Genomic DNA, 15,776 nt, shown 5'->3' on the forward strand with positions numbered 1-15,776 from the left:
GATGGGATGGGGACGGGGAATGCAACATCCGGCCCCGCCCAGTTGCCAGCCCTAAACGGCCACAGTATTTTGTGAAAATAACAAAAAACAATTTTTCATTACGGGTAAATGAGCTGAAAAGCTATTGTTTGTTTCTAGCAGTGATAAAGGCACATTTACCGGTTGGTAGTCTTTGCGGACTAGCTAGGAAGACACCCCTGTGTTAGGGAGGTCCCTAACAGCCCATGGCACTCGCAACACAAGATCACATTACTTTCTTTCTTTTTTTTATGACAATAATACCCAAACTTTTTGATAAGATGATGATAATAACTTGGTTTGGTGTATCAGATATATGGGAGAGTTCACTTTATAATTGTGGTTATTTAGGTTTGGGCCCATTTGGATGCCTGTAAGACTGCCAACTAACATTTGAGGTTCGCAGTTTCGATTCAGTTTGGTTTGTGATTCGTAACCCTAGGGCCAAGGGGGGGGTAAGTTTTGTGCCATTTAGGGTAGGCCATGCTAAAAGATCATTGTTGTCTTTTCCACATCAGAATGTGGGCACTTGTTGGATGCCTAGGATTTCAATTGCCGAAACTTTTTACCATGGCTCAACCACAGAAGGCCCAGCTAGATGCTCACTTTCAATCACCATTCAAGTGCTAAAATGTATGCATTGCCTTACGTTTAGGTGCACCTGTTGCCGAAACCGTCCATTAGATGGGCCACAGCCTAAATAGGTTAAGCCCCAAAAATTATTTCCTAAACCGTCTTTCCTTACTTATATCTAGGAGTCCTCCTCCTTGCAGAAGACTCTCCATCCATCTACTTTCTATTTGAATGGCGTTTGCTAGGGTTTGGCAGTCATATTACACCTCTCTCTCACGCACCTTTCCCATCCTCTCCACTGCACTTGGCCCTTCGTCTCTCTGGCTTCCCTCAACCAGAAATTTCAACATCTCTGCCTCCATCTCATTCCCTCCTCCAACTCCAATATTGCCTCTCAACAGCCAAATTGAGAATCATTGGAAACCCATGTGTTTGTATTACACCCAAGGTCTGTGTACCAAGGTACGCTATCTATACTCTGACCCCACTTCCTGTTTATAACTTTTCGTCTTCTTTGATTACCATATGTATGTTTGGCCTTGCAGATGAATGATCCCATGCACCTAGACAAGTTCAATCACGACTGCTCCAAGGAGCTTCCGGTGAATGCTGCTACCCAACTCAAATATTTGAGATCTCAGCATCTAGATTATTTCTTGGTGCTTGACTTGGAGGGGAGAGTCGAGATTCTCGAGTTTCCTGTTATAGTCATTGATGCAAAATCTTTGAATTTCGTAGATTGCTTCCATAGGTATGTCTTGCTAACTTCAATTAGCCAGCTGATTGAGAATCGTTATACTTAAGTTTTTTTTTTCCCGTTTTTACCCTCTTTCTTATACCACTTCTATTCCCTGTACAGGTTTGTGAAACCTACTAAAATGAGTGAGCATAAAATAAATGAGTATATTGAAGGAAAATATGGCAAATTTGGAGTCGATCGGTATGCACTCTTAATTCTATTTTGGTTATTACGTCTCTTAAACCTCTGAATTTTGCAGCTGAGTACTACTCGAGAAATTCAATTTTTGACAGTTGATTGTTTTCCTTTTATATGTTGGGTGTTTTTTACTTTTAGTTAGAGTTCACTCCATTCTATGCTGGTCTCTTCAAGAAATACTAATGTATGCCGCTTTTGTGATATAATCCTCTTCATTGATCTTCACATTTCCATACGAAAACTACATCCATTCGATCTTCAACTCATTAATTGCAACTAGCATTACCAGTAGATGATCAGCCTTTGACAAAGGACATGAGGTTCTAATGGCAATCATCATTACAATGGAAGAGTGAACTGAAACTATTTTCCTGTTGTATGAATTATGTTGTGTGGTATTATTTGATGTGGTATGTTGCAATCATCATTGCAGTTTTAGGATTAGTTTGGGTGTGCAATCAAATTGCATTTGGCTTCAATTTTGTATAATCTGCAATCAAGATTCAAATTACCCAAAATGCAAATGCCATTAAGTTTGTTTCTTTGTATTATTTATATTAGGATTTTGTAAACGAGTGCCCCGGGGGCACTTGTTAAGGTGCATTGGAAATGTAAATCTACAATAAATTTACATAGGGATTAAGAGTTTTGCATGGCTTTTGAGTCTTTTTTCTCAAACAATGTGTAGATTTACATTTCCAATGCACCTTAACGAGTGCCCCCAGGGCATTCGTTAACAAAACCCTTTATATTATTAGTTATTCAATATTTTATCTCTGTTAAATACTTTTATTTTCATGTTTTCCCTGATATAAACCCAAAAAGAATAAAATAAAAATAAAAATTCCGGTATTTTTGCTCACCTAGAAATTCCTAAGAACTATATTTGTGACGTAGGTAGTATTAGTAACTGCAATTCTTGCTTACGTACCAAAGCAAAAGCACTAAAGGGACTGTTCACCGTGGGAATAGGAAATCTTTGGAGGAGATGTTCTTGGGATTGGCTACTTGCTTGGATAAGTTTATCTTGAAATTATCGTGTTCAATGTTCACTTCATGAACAAAGGATAACATGTCTATCCAAGGATAAAATAAACTCCAGCTTGCTATCCCAGTGGTGAACAGCCCCAAAAGCACTTCACTAGTTTCTTTGTTGTGTGGTGTATCCAATAGTTCCCATGGCTTCAACCAATTTTGAAGTCTATGCCCTTGAAACCAGTTTTATATCAAAACTGCATGTTCTTGCAACCAGTTACTTCTCTATTCTGGGGGACGAGGACAAGTCACTTGAACAGCCACATTTCTAAGAAAATAGTTTTTTAAGTTAGGCATGGATTATCTGCTTCCATCTGGCCGCATACTATTCTGCGTCTCAAATTGGGATGATATCGACTGACTTGTTTAGGGTCTCGCCAGGCAACATGGTATCCAAGGGGAAAACCTTTAAGCCTGCTCTGATAGCATGAACAAAACATGTGAAGCAGCAAAATAGTTCCATGCAACTCTAATCTCTGTTACTAGATTTACATATATGGAAAAGCAGAAACTAACAAGCACTGCCTCCTACAACATGAAGAAAACCATTAAATGATAAATAGGTATTTTTTGTATTGATGGAGTAATCCTTTCTAATATGTGATCAAGCCAACATCTATGTTTTTTTTTTTTTTTGAGACTTTGTCTCGATTGGATAGTTATGTGTAGCATGTGTTATAGTTATGCCTTGGTTATGATCCGTGCTCTTCGCCTGGGTTCTGTAGTCAATCTCCTTATATTCCAACTTTTCATTCTTTATCTCTTCTGCTCTTACTCATATTGATGGAAACAGTGCAGACTTCATCAATCGTTTTACAGTAATTTCTAGTTAGCATTTAATCCTGCTTGATATTTTCTGTCAGTGGTCTCTCCAAGTGTTCCCACAATCTGAGCCAGAGTTTTAATTGTTGATAGAAATTTCACTGTAGATCCTAATATTTTGCTTAATTGAGTATGAAACTGTTATGTTTAATACATCTGGTTTAGTAACTAATCTAACTCGGGTTTGCAGTGTGTGGCATGATACAGCTATCCCATTTAAAGAAGTGCTCCAACAATTTGAGGCCTGGATAACACATCACCAGTTGTGGAAAAAGGACCTGGGAGGGTCTCTACATCAAGCAGCATTTGTGACTTGGTTAGTTGATAAATATGTACTTAAATAGCCAATTGGTCCTATATATTTTAGCTTTTGGTTCTCCACCTATTGTCAACATGTCAATCACGTTATCAACACTGGCATAAAATTTCTTAATAAATGTTACTTTTCAAAAAAATAAAAAAATTGGGCATAAAAGACGTAAATTCATCTGCTGTTAACATGTCATCAATTTGCTGGGAACATTTTTTTAGATCATGTTATAAGTGCATCTGCAACCCGATATAAGATTCTCATTGGTGACATTATATCTTTCACAAGTCGATGATATCTGATTCACCCATGCAAGCTTTTGCAAGTTATGTTCTTAAACAGTTTAGCTTGGTTGAGTCAGGTTGATCTGTGAGGTTTTTCCAAAAATAATTTACTTCTTTTAAGAATTCAGCCGTGCAGAGCATTAATTACAGTTTGGGACAAAGGCTTTGTTGAGTTGAGTTGAGTTGAGTTGAGTTGAGTTGAAAGCATTAATTACAGTTTCTTTTCAGGCAGCCGATTCCTCAGCCGACATCTTAACTAATTCTGACTTGACCCACTACCAACTATTTCCAGCAAAATATGTGCCAATTGTGTTGTTTCTCCAAAAGTAAAACCTATTAATCCTAAGTAGCTTGTAGGGAATATGATACCATGTTCCTTAAATTTAAGTCTGTCATTTTCTTCTTTTATCCTCTCAATGAAATGATCAATTAGAAGTGGAAGAAGTAATACCCGCATGGCATTATCTTGTTAATTATCCCAACTTGCTTTAGTAACTTATGTAGATCTTCATTATCTTGTTAAATACCCCAACTTGCTGTAGGCACTTATGTGGATCTTGGTCAACCAATAGAGGCAAACCATTCTCGATTGATGATGACTACGTCAGTCTCAGCCTGCAAACTCACTTGACATGGATTACTGCCCAGTTATAGATCACTTTTGACTTGACATGGCTAACTGCTCAATGCTATAACTGAAAACCTATCTGCCCAGTTATAGATCACTGTTATATGAAAACTGAAAACCTATTGTAACACATGGTTACAGACCATTATTGAAATTTTTTAGAAAAAACATATGTATGAAAAGATTGTTAATATGTGGAAGCAATCTCATATTTCACCTAATGGTACATGGTCCATACCATTAGATGAAAAACTTCAGAAAATGAAGTCAGAAGAAAAGGATGGAAAATTTTGTGGAAGCAGATCTTATATTTTCAAATAGTAATTAAGGAGTTCTCATATATTCATATATTTTGTGGAAGCAGATCTTATATTTTCAAGTATTAATCTTATAATATTCATCATATCTTGTAAGGAGTTCTTCCAGCTTACTTCTAGTCTTTTGATTGGCAGTGGTAATTGGGACTTGAAAACAAAGGTACCTCAGCAATGCAAAGTTTCAGGCATAGAGATACCTCCGTATTTCATGGAGTGGATCAATTTGAAGGACATCTATCTCAACTTTTACAAGAAGATGGTGAGCAGGCTTGGCAGAACTACTCAATTCAGAAAGTCGAGTCTTGATTTTTTATTTTTTTTCCCGGTTGCGTCTGCATGGAAACAGTTTACTACATGTATCCCTCACCTCTATTTGTGTTATTGATTCACTACACGTGATTGTGTGTTCTTGGATGACAGGCCACAGGAATGTGGGCCATGATGACCCAACTAGGAATGCCATTGGTTGGAAGTCACCATCTTGGGATCGATGACACTAAGAACATTGCGAGGGTGCTGCAACGTATGCTTGCTGATGGTGCAATCTTGGAGATTACTGCAAGGAGATCCAAGGGTCGTCATGATGTAGAATTCCTTTTCGAGAATCGTGTGAGGTGAGACAGTTGCTTGAGGTCAAATCTCCATCTAGTCGGAATTGAATGCATGGCTACAATCAAGCTGAGCAGTTTATTTGTTTTTTATTTTTTTCAATGGTAGCAGATGCATTAATAGAGAAGAAGAAGACCGAGGTGGTCCACCAAAAAGTACAACAATATAAACAGGAAACAGAAAATACAAAAAGAGAGAAAAACTCAAGGAGGAAGAAAGTCAAAGATCTCTGAACCCAATTTCTCAATGCCCTCCTTAGCAAGCCTATCCGCTATACACTATCAGCTGAGAGGAAGAAAGTCAAACATCTCCAAACCCAATTTCTCAACACCCTTCCTAGCAAGCCTATCCACTACACTATAGGCGGATCTTGGAACATCCATACACCTGATCAAACCCAATTTCTCAACACCCTCCCTAGCAAGCTGAGCAGTTTATTCCATTCCGAATTGTATTCGACAATGCAATTCCCTATTTAGTTATCTGCCCATCTAGTTAGTTTTGACTGGTAGACAGGATTTTGGGCCTTAGGAACAATGTAAATACTGTTATTTCAGTGGGGCTTTTTGTCCCCACGATATAACGTGGTTTCGTCTTATATATAAAAAGTTACCTTAAAACAAAGAAGAAAAAAAACAATGCAAAATCATCATGAACAGGTTCTGAGGCCTCAACCAATGATAGAGCTGGTTCCAGTCGCCCACCAGAAGGGGAAAAAAGGGGGAAAAAATGTAGTTGGCCTCATGAACCTTGCAATCTTACTGTACATAGAAGTATGCTATCAAACTGCAATTTATATGGCACTAGCATTTTCTAGCACGTGATGCGTGCTGGGTTTAAAGGCAGTTGCAGGATTGCCACTTGTTTGTGTTTCCCTCATCTAATTGCAGTTTGGAGTGTTGGCCCAGAGGTGAATTTGCCTGTCATGTATTGGGTTGAAGGTGATCTGCCACATCTCAAAGGCTCCTCAGCCCCCAACACATTTAGTGATAAACCAAATTCATTTAGCCTGCAGCGAGCATACGTTTGGTTTCTTTCATTTTTAAACAGTAAAAGGAAGGCTTCCCAATCTTCAGAGGGTTGCAGTGCCCTAGGGGTGAGCTATGTTAGATTCCATGGTTCAAAATGTCGTTAGTCTTTACTGCCAGGAGAGGGATATGCTTCAAGGCATGGTTCAAGAAGTCTTTCTAACGGAATGGTCTTTTGTCATTGTTATTATGTAAGTAAGAAGTGGTAGGGAAGTGATATTTGCAACATCTTTCTAGCATCTTCACCCCCTCTCGTTGGGTTTCTCCTAAAAATGGCTGCATTTTCACCTCCTTTTGTTTGTCTTTTCTTGAAAAAACAATCATATTAAAAAAAAAAAGACCAACAAACGGGGTTGAAATATCAGATCTCTAACTGGTTTAAGTAATGGTCATTTTTGTAATGATAGATTGATTCATTAAGGGATAAAAATGCTACTGGGATGGTCAATACTGAAGTATAGCAAGCATAAAAGCAAACATTTTATCAAAGAAAAACCAAAAGCATGGGAGCTTTGTATGGGAGGAAGAAAGTAGATGGTCAAAATGTTCCTCTCGGGTTCCCAGCCTGAGCTAACCTATCTACATCACTGTTAACTGACCCCTGTACTGAATTATTTTCGGATAATCTACTGGATCTAAAATCTCATTGATCATGTGTGCAAACCTCCATAGGTGAATATGTTTCTCAACCAAGGACTAGATAACATTAAGTGAAGTAATGGTAAGTATTTAAGATATGATAACAACCTCCTCAAATTGGAGGGTTAGTATCATCGTGTGCTGATACTTGGATCATCAAATGAAGGACACATATTGTATAATCCTAAACTGTCAATTAGAAAGGGGTTTTGAGTCTTTCCTATTAACCATTTGACTCTTCTGATTTGCAAGCCAAGATCCAATGGGTAGGATTATCTGATCAATGCCTTTTTAATTAATGATTCAAACACATACATGCTGACCCACCATACCATCCAGCTTCCCAACTACGGGAAGTTTCTTTCAACGTGAAATGGGAGAAACAAAATTCAAGCGTAAAAATTGTTTTAGGCCCCCATTTTACGTTGAAAAAACAGTCTCAGTGACTAATCACCATTCACCAGGATATTACCACACCTTACGAGAGATATAAGAGATTATTCTGTGTGACTAATTACCCGGTTAGTACACAATCCAGTTTTGGAGTCGATCAGTTCTTGAAATCCAAAACAAGCATGGTCTCCCTAAGAAGATACATAGAGATGGTCGAAAATCTTTTTTAGCACAATTTTTAGCACACGATACCTCATTGAACCGATAATTAAATTGGGGAATAATATAAGTTGAAATAAAAATGTAAAATTGAGGAACCAACAGTGTAGACATTCCCACGGCCAAATTTTCAGTAAAAGTGTCCGTCACATTTGCACAAGCAGTCTGCCTGTGTTTTACCTTAATGCCAGAATATCTTTGAGAAATTAAGTGTGATAGTCCCACGCTTGCCTTTGCGTACACATGCCTTTGTATTCCCCTGTGGTCTGAACCAAGAGAGTGCCACTCCTTGGGCATGGTTCGTCGCCACTGGTAAAGCATTTCTCAACAACAGGGTCACAAGGGATGCAATAGAATGTGTATACATAACACCCAGCAAGGAAGGTGAACCAAAGCTAAGTAGAGGTAAGTGGCACTGTTCCACGCCCATAGAGATTCTGCCCAATCCCAGAAGTCACCAATGCTGACCCCGCCAAACTCCTTCGAAGAGCCTTTCAAGATGAGCAGCGCCGCCGGAGGAAACCCAACAATCAGCAAAACTAAGTTGCATGCCATCAGTATAACTGCTCTCAAACTGGCAGCCCTCAACATATGCTTAAAAGGGTGCACAATCAAGCATATCGGGACCAAAACTACAGCTCCGATTTGAGCTGCTGCGAAATTAATGATTGACATAAGACCCAAGCCGATAGAAGCAGCTGCAATCGTTACTGCTTTCAGTGTGGTCCAATTGGCTGTTTGAGATTGGCTTGGTGAGGTAGCATTGGCGGAATATGTGTAAGGGGAGCCCAAAATGCGGTACAAGATTAGAAGGATGAAAACCGAAAGAATAAGCCAAGTTAACATGCTGGCGGTTGATGTTCTTTCAGGCAATTGGCAGATGAGATAGGGCAGTAATGAAACAATGGCTGCCCATATGTGAATTATGAATACCACTTTTGCAGCATGAAGCCATCTCCATGACCCAACAGCAAAACCCAGCTCCTCAGGGCAACCGTTTTGAGGTGTTTGATTTTCTTTATTTGTGCAATCATTGTATCTATTACCAGAATAGAGGGCAGCTGCGAGAATTGGAAGGGGTGCGACAAGCAGCAGGAAAGCAATCATGTAGACTCCTACCGACACAAACTTGCTGGGAGAGGTTAAGAAATACAGGAAAAAGGACTGATGAAACTTCTCGAGGAGATTATTCACTGACCGTATGACTCCCTCAATCAACCTATATCATAGAAACATTATAAGCACAAATCAGCCAGAAGCAATGAATCTAAGTTTGAACTTCCATAGATAAAATCATCCGCAGTGCTATATGGGTTTTCCACCATTGGGAAGTAGAAAATCAAAATAATGAAACATAAACAACTCTCATGGAACAATTAGTTGTACAACATTCGAAATATGGGTGCAGATCACATATGAGGTGCCAAACATCAATACTAGTAAAAAACAATTTAACTCATGATAAACTTGGCTGAACAGTCTCAAATCGTTGGATGGTATCATCAAGAGACAAATTAGACTTTTCACTCCTGTTAGAAGAAGGTGCTCAAAAAAGTTACTTTTACCATTCAAACAAAAAAAAGTTTGCACTTATACCAAAAATAGCATGCAAATAAACAAGTTATATATTTGTGTTTTTGGGTGTGTGTATGTGAAACATGCATACACAAAATAACTTCCAAATCTAATGAGTGGTCTTATTTAACATACCAAACATGATAATGAATCCTAAGGTGGATGCCATAAAACTCAAAGAGGACAAATTTGCTATTTGAATGTATATGCCTCTTTGGATGCAGAGATTGGAACTCTTGAAGAGCTTTATTCAAGAGCTTGCAACAATGCAATCCAATAGAAGTTTAAGCACTCAATGGAAATGAGGCTTCGATAAGGGATTTCTTCCCCGGCAGTGATCAAATGCAACTTGAAGTCTCATACTGTTCTTTTCTTTTCTTTTTACCCTTTTCTTTCTAATGGAAATGGGGGAACCCCATTGGTTTCCAATGCCCCAACATAGTCCAATTTTATTTTATTTTTTTAATTTCCATTGGAAAGCAATGGTGGAACTCCCTTGGATTTCATGCAGAAAAATAGTATTTTGGAAGAATCAAAAGTTTTTTTTTTGATAAAGTTAACGATTGTGACCTGGTGGTCATGGGTTCAAGTCACGGAAACAGCCTCTCTGCAAAGCAGGGGTAAGGCTGCGTACATCTAGCCGTCCCCAGACCCCTCAATGGCGGGAGCCTCGTGCACTGGGCTGCCCTTTGAGAAAGTTAATGATTTTATTTAGAGCTGTAAATATTTTACAACCACGGGAACAAGGCTTCCCTCAAGTGGTACAACAATTCCATAAGACCCACCCTGATTACTTTAAAGCCCACCCCAATTAAGCTTAGAGACCATTTCACAGGACCCACAAAATCTGCAGCACGGTGGGCAGATATGGTTACAACTGCGGCAGAAACATTGCTACGACACAACATGATTCCTGCAACCCAACGACACCCGTTGATCCACAAACGTCCCTTCCCAAGTTCAAACTGCTGTCAACAGATGGAGACTTCCAGCAGGCGAGTTTTTTCCATTGTTACGCTCCGATTGTACGACTTGCAGCTCCTCCCTCTCCGCACCATCTTTGGCTAAGTTGTCTGCTTCTTCGTTGGCCAATCGTCTCCTATGCTGAAAAGTAGGCATAATCTGCTCGACAAGATCCCTTATTTCGTCAATGATATCTGCTAGATGCCATGGGCCGGCTGCTTTGTTTCTGGCCCAAGCTAAAATGTTTGCCGAGTCACCTTCAACTATCAGCGGTCCCGATCCATGCTCTGAAATCCAAACCATAGTAATACTCTTGCCTCCGCTTCATAGTATCACAGATCCTGGCAAGGCCCAAGTAGGATAGGGATGCAACGCCATTTGAATTCTGAAATATGCCTCTAATGCCCCCCCTTCCCGGGTTTCCTTTTGAAGTTCCATCAGAATTCAATTTAATCCAACAAGCAGGGGGTGTAAACCACACTTCAGCATCACTTTAACTTCTTTTCTTTTTTCCAACAATACTACCTTCCAATTGAGTAAAATGTCCCCAACACTATCTATAGGATGATCTTAATCACTCCTACACCAATGAATAAGGTTTGCCTTGATATCAAGCGCTATCTTTCCACAAGCTCACTCTTTGTCCTTGAATACCCGATTGTTCCATTCTTTCCATAGATATCAAATTGTTGCGAAAGGAAACAACCGCGATATAGCCTGACTGACATCGCCGAAGGGTTCCCCATTCCATTCCAACATAATGTTTTTTTGTGGAATTTGGGAAGAAGCACGAGAGTCCAAAGGTGGATTGGCCCTTCTTTTCCTTTTGAAAATATATTAATTTTTAAACCTCTATTTAAATTCCCTGTCAAACCAACCTCTCTCTCTCTCTCTCTCTCTCTCTCTCTCTCTCTCTCTCCCTCCCTCCCTCCCTCCCTCTCTCTCTCTCTCTCACACACACACACACACAAACGAAGATAATGGAATTTATCAAAGAAAGATCATACTACAGGTGTAGCTCATTATTGGGTAAAGTAGCCCAGTGTACATCTGAGATCTAAACACTCTTGATCGGCTATCCTATCAACGAGATTTTTTTTTTTTTAATTGACAAATATATTCATACCAGTAAAATTTACAATGGGGACTAGTAGTCTCACCAGATTTACATAGTATGAATTGCCCAGGAGCATTTTCCTTGGCCCAAAATAAAAACCCATTACCCCTTACATTACCCAATAGCCTCAATTAAATTGAATCCAGCAAAAAGTGCCATATTTGTGGGGGCCCACCAAGTCAAGATCGTGACCTGTCACGTCACAGCGATTTCTCCACCACAATCCAGCTGGCAAATTCGATTTTTAAAAATCCCGCTCGAAGGCCCAGAGCTATTGTGCGCCCCTAACCATGCGCGATAGCCAACCACCCAACATCATCATCCGATCTCCGGCGGCCTCCACCTCGAACCACCACCAAACATCGGTGGCTCCCCATTAAAAATATATCAAATCCTTCCACCATCCTCCTCTCCAAAACCTACTTCCATTAACCCAAAAATCAGAATCCTCCTCCCCACTAGAATCAAATCATTCAGATCCCATCCGAAAGTATACTCCAAGTCCTAACCCCAACAACTATAATACTCCCATCATCCTTCCCCCTTCAAACTCTAATCTCCAAACCCTAACCCTAACAACTATAATACTCACCTCATCCATCCCCCTTCAAACCCTAATCTTCACACCCTAACCATAACGACTATGATACTCCCCTCATCCTCCCCCCTTCAAACCCTAATCTCCAAACCCTAACCCAAACGACTATAATACTCCCCTCTTCCTTCCCCATTCAACCCTAACCCTAACAACCATAATACTCCCCTCCTCCTCCTTCAAACCCTAACCCTACATGGCTGCTAATGAGTCTCATTGCCGCCGTCCATAACCTCCCTCACCTCCACATCCAACCTCCTTTTTTTCCCCTGAATCCTGCCACCCTTTTCCTTACTTTGCCCCCTTCCACAGCCTCTGACGACTCCCCCACCCACTTTCTTCATCAACCCTAACCAGATCTAGCCCCTTTCACCATTAAATCCAGCCTTCTCGAGCCCAAATTCGGCAATTCCGCCCCTCCAGCCACCATCTTTGCAATTCCTATGAGATCTGCCCATCTTCGGGCAACATCCGGCCATCATCTTCTCCCTTGCCCATCAAGAGAGAGAGAGAGAGAGAGAGAGAGAGAGATAGATCAGAGAGAGAGAGAGAAACAGAGACCATAGAGAGAGAGGGAGGGAGAGATCACAAAGAGAGAGAGAGAAAGAGAGAGGGCAAGAGAGAGAGAGATGAGCCTCCTCCCTCCCTAGGGATTCCGCCGACCTAGGGAGGGAGGGAGAGAGACGAGCTTTTCTTTTCCTCCTTCAACTGGTCTCTCGACTATCTGATTTTTCAATCAACGAGATTATTAGCACTTCTCAAGTGAGATATACAATCTCTCTCCTTCTAACAAACTAATAAATATCATCAACAAACCTAGAATGTCCCACGATCCAATATTTGTCTTAGTGTGCCCATGAAATCATCTTGGGTGAATCTCCCTCAACCTCCAATCTTCCCTCCATCTGACTGGTGAAGGAAAGTAAACCAAAATGAATAGCTCTCACCTCATCCTTCGAAGAATTAGCATGTCCAATCAGAGCGACAGATATATTAGATACAACCCCCGCTACCTTTAAAATCTCCACCTATTACCCTCGATCTAGGGTTGCCAGGATCATGGTTTTAAATTTCACTAAAACTGACACAAAGCAACCTAAACGTTTCCGTTTCCATCCCCACTAAAACATATACCAAAACTAAAGTGCATATCGAAACCAAAACTGTAAGTATTTCATAATCATATTTCATAATTAGTTGGTATTTCATAATTATATTTATATGAATTGCATGTGAAATGTGATGTATGTATTATGTATAAATATTTAAATAAATTACATGTGAAATTTGGAATGTACTGAATTATCGGGCATGTGAGACAATGCATGTCAGTAGGTGTTCGATGTTGTTGAACCATTATTGATAGGTTTTTCACTTATGTGATGGTTTTTATAGTATATTTGTGCTTCTTCTAGCACTTCCTAAAGTTTCACCTTAAATGCCCATCATAATTTGCATATGTTTCCATATATTTCTACAATTTTAGAGGATTTTCACCGGAATTTTCATCCGAAACCGATATGTTTCCATTTCTGTTAAGACTGAAACTGAAACCTGAAACCTTGCCAAGGGTGCAGTCATCGAAATTAAGAGGGAGGTGCCACCTCACCACTGATTTAACCTTTGACATCATTTCCATCAAAATAACCTTCTAGTTCCCAAGGATATGATATGTGAATATCTCCAAAACTCTTTCCTAGTCATCACCCAAGAAGTCACGTTAAACTTGATCTTCCAAGTTCCAAGATATTCAAGCCACAGATGTGTCACTCCTCAAACGTGCGAGAGTTGCCCAACCCTCCCCCTCCCAAAGTTTGCACATCAATGCACATGGATTTAAATCCCAAACAACCCAAGCAGGGAAATACACCAACTCTCTAATAACTCGTGAAGGATGGTGAAGGAACCCATCAGACACCAAACAAATCATATTCCTTATGCCAATGATGAAAGTCTCTTAACAGTGAAGGAACATATGGTCTCTCCAACAGACACCATATTGATTTTCTTGACCATGAAAGTCCAATAAAAAAATCCTGTATTTTGGTTGGGATCATAGCCTATCAAAGCTCCCTCGATGGATACGATGTCGGCCTTGGAGGGATGAGATGTCTACAAAACGAGTTTATAGAGATCAGGAGCCCAGACCTTGCAAGCCACCAAAACCTGCGAGACAAAGGAATCCTCCGAAATGCAAAGCAGGTTAGCCAAACTATCAAATTCAGTGTCCTTAAGGTTTCTATAAAAGACCTATTCACACACTATCCTCCCTCCCACCCCCTCAAAGCATTAAAAAATACTAGAATTTTTATTTCTCACAATCCTAAAGAGGCTCAGGAAAAACTGGGACAATGGGAGTTGGCCTAACCAAATGTCACTCTAGAAACACACCCTCATCCCATTCTAAACCGTAAACATATTATAAAGAATAGGACATATGTACTTTCAAGCTCCCAAGACATAGCCTCTCCTTAATCGACCGATGTCCCACCCATCCCCAACCACGTCATATTTCCCTCTAATAACTCTCTTCCACAGAGCTTCCTTTTCTTCTTTGAACCTTCATAACCATTTGTCGAAGAGGGCCTTTTTTCTAGTCATCAGATTACCAATTCCCAAGCCCCTATCCTCCACTGGGAGACACACCGTGTCTCATCTCACTACGCCTTTTATCCACGTCCCCTCTTCTTTTCCTTCCCAAATAAAATTACATTGCAGCTTCTCGGCTCTATTTGCGACCCCCACGTGGATTTTGAAAAGAGATATTAAATAAATTGGCAAATTAGGGTGAGGAGGCCCCTTGAAGAGGAAGAATTTCTTCCGATGAGCCAATTTTTTCTACATTCTCTCAATGATGTAATTCCATAGAAAGCCAAAGAGAATGCCAGAACCCAATGGATGCCCCAAAAAATAATATAAAAAGCATAACAAATAAACTTCCCAAAATCCCATCCCATTGAGTAAGAATAGGCAGGTCCACACTGCAACCAGTCACACAGTTGTTCCCTAGGTTCACTCTCAACCCAGATACCACTTCAAACCATCTCAAAATAATTTGTAGATTATGGATTGGAACCTTAACAGCTCTGGCAAAAAAAAAAAAGTGTGCCAGCGACATACTAAAGATGAGCAATTGACCCCACCTCCCTAATTATAACTCCCTCAATCAATCCCACTTGGTCCGCCTTCACCAAAATCTTAAAGCATCCCCCATGATAGTGAATAGGAAAGGCGACAAAAGGTCACCCAACCTAAGTCTCCAAGAACTTTGGAAGAAGCCTTTAGGGCTACCATTGATCACCAAGGAAAAGGAGGGGCCCAACATGCATTCCCTCATCCAGCTTCTCCATAGCCCCCAGAGACATTTTTCTAGGAGAAAATCTAAGTAGTCCGATTCCACACGAGCATAGACCTTTACCATATCCATTTTACACACGACCCTATATATATATATATATGGAAAATTGTTTGTGAGCTTGAGCTCGTATAGCTTATATGAGCTAGAGTGCCACAATCACATGGGTCCCACATTTTTTGGGGTGATCCAAAGCATTCATTTGGAAGGCCTTTACATAGATAGGGTGTGTACCAAAACTCAGATCCATAGGACAGACACTGTTTGTCGACAAATCTGCCCATTTTTGCCCTTCACTTTTGGAGGGTTAGGATGATCCAATGGACCTGATTTTTGGTACACCCTATATACGATGGGGC

The 15,776-nt window shown here is 40.2% G+C and overlaps 2 protein-coding genes across 8 annotated transcripts in view; one reads left to right on the plus strand and one right to left on the minus strand.

Moving 5' to 3' along the window:
• Positions 1-728: 728 nt before the first annotated feature.
• On the plus strand, positions 729-6,680 carry LOC143889337 (Polynucleotidyl transferase, ribonuclease H-like superfamily protein). Of its 2 annotated transcripts, XM_077393520.1 has the most exons (7): positions 729-1,053; positions 1,137-1,342; positions 1,451-1,531; positions 3,576-3,701; positions 5,060-5,183; positions 5,345-5,538; positions 5,645-6,680. In XM_077393520.1, the coding sequence occupies exons 1-7, from the start codon at positions 823-825 to the stop codon at positions 5,700-5,702; spliced, it is 1,020 nt and encodes a 339-aa protein (XP_077249635.1). In that variant the 5' UTR covers positions 729-822; the 3' UTR covers positions 5,703-6,680. The 2 variants fall into 2 exon arrangements, with proteins under 2 accessions (XP_077249635.1, XP_077249636.1); XM_077393521.1 differs by lacking the exon at positions 5,645-6,680 and having other exon boundaries at positions 731-1,053; positions 5,345-5,623.
• Positions 6,681-7,846: 1,166 nt separating this feature from the next.
• LOC143890517 (GPI transamidase component family protein / Gaa1-like family protein) overlaps positions 7,847-15,776 on the minus strand; it is a 29,513-nt gene continuing 21,583 nt past the window's right edge. For all 6 annotated transcript variants that reach the window (XM_077395238.1, XM_077395239.1, XM_077395235.1 and 3 more), the window contains one exon: positions 7,847-9,031. In XM_077395238.1, the coding sequence (XP_077251353.1) occupies positions 8,149-9,031 (883 nt within the window). In that variant the 3' untranslated portion in view covers positions 7,847-8,148. The remainder of the gene's footprint in view (positions 9,032-15,776) is intronic.

The sequence above is a fragment of the Tasmannia lanceolata genome, unplaced genomic scaffold (assembly GCF_043159265.1).
Source record: "Tasmannia lanceolata isolate RefF3 unplaced genomic scaffold, GAP_Taslan_0.1 ptg000013l, whole genome shotgun sequence".
Lineage (NCBI taxonomy): Eukaryota > Viridiplantae > Streptophyta > Magnoliopsida > Canellales > Winteraceae > Tasmannia > Tasmannia lanceolata.